The sequence below is a fragment of the Sphaeroforma arctica genome (genome assembly GCF_001186125.1).
Source record: "Sphaeroforma arctica JP610 unplaced genomic scaffold supercont1.12925, whole genome shotgun sequence".
NCBI classification, from domain to species: domain Eukaryota; class Ichthyosporea; order Ichthyophonida; genus Sphaeroforma; species Sphaeroforma arctica.
Window position 1 is genome coordinate 1 of NW_014027633.1, and position 694 is coordinate 694.

Below are 694 nucleotides of genomic sequence, written 5' to 3' on the forward strand. Positions count from 1 at the left end.
AGACTCTCACGCTTAACCTAGCCAGCCCCATGCCTTCCATTCAATCATTCCATTTCAGGCTTTGGTATGAAAACATAGCATGTGCACACGCTCCAAACACAGCATTCATATACGCAGAGAGAGAGAGTGGGAAAGCATATATTAAAATACACATGCACCCACACCCACACACACACAATATATACATACATGCACAATACAGAATACTTATATATATATATATGCACAATACTCACATATACACACCTGCCAAACTCTGGACCCTGAACTTCGCCAGCCGCATGCCCTCTTCACTCCATCCCTTGCCTGGCCTGGGTGTGTCGTCAACAGATTCCTTGAAGGTGAACTTAATCCCGCTCTCGTCATCTGTGCTTGCCTCTTCACTCCTATGTTTGCGCAAGTAATGTAAGTGTTATTATTTCACTACTTGCTGCAATGCTACGATTGTGCCGATACTGCATGCTACACGCCTGTACGTGTGTGGCTGTGTACTGCATTAATTACGAGATATAACGAGGTAAATTCCATGCATTTAGACCTGTACATTGAAGAAATATGTATATGTATTTATATCTATGCATATGTATGCAGACATATGTATATAAAATATATATATATATATATATATATATGTGTGTGTGTGTGTGTGTGTGTGTGTGTGTGTGTGTGTGTGTGTGTGTGTGTGTGTGTGTGT

At 40.9% G+C, this 694-nt stretch overlaps 1 protein-coding gene across 1 annotated transcript; it reads right to left on the reverse strand.

The window, feature by feature from the left end:
• Positions 1-246: 246 nt before the first annotated feature.
• On the reverse strand, positions 247-546 carry SARC_17951 (hypothetical protein; the record flags this gene model as incomplete). The annotated part of the gene is made up of 2 exons (XM_014287966.1): positions 247-386; positions 539-546. Coding segments are annotated over 2 exons (148 nt in total), but the record flags the coding sequence as incomplete, so codon positions are not given.
• Positions 547-694: the final 148 nt, after the last annotated feature.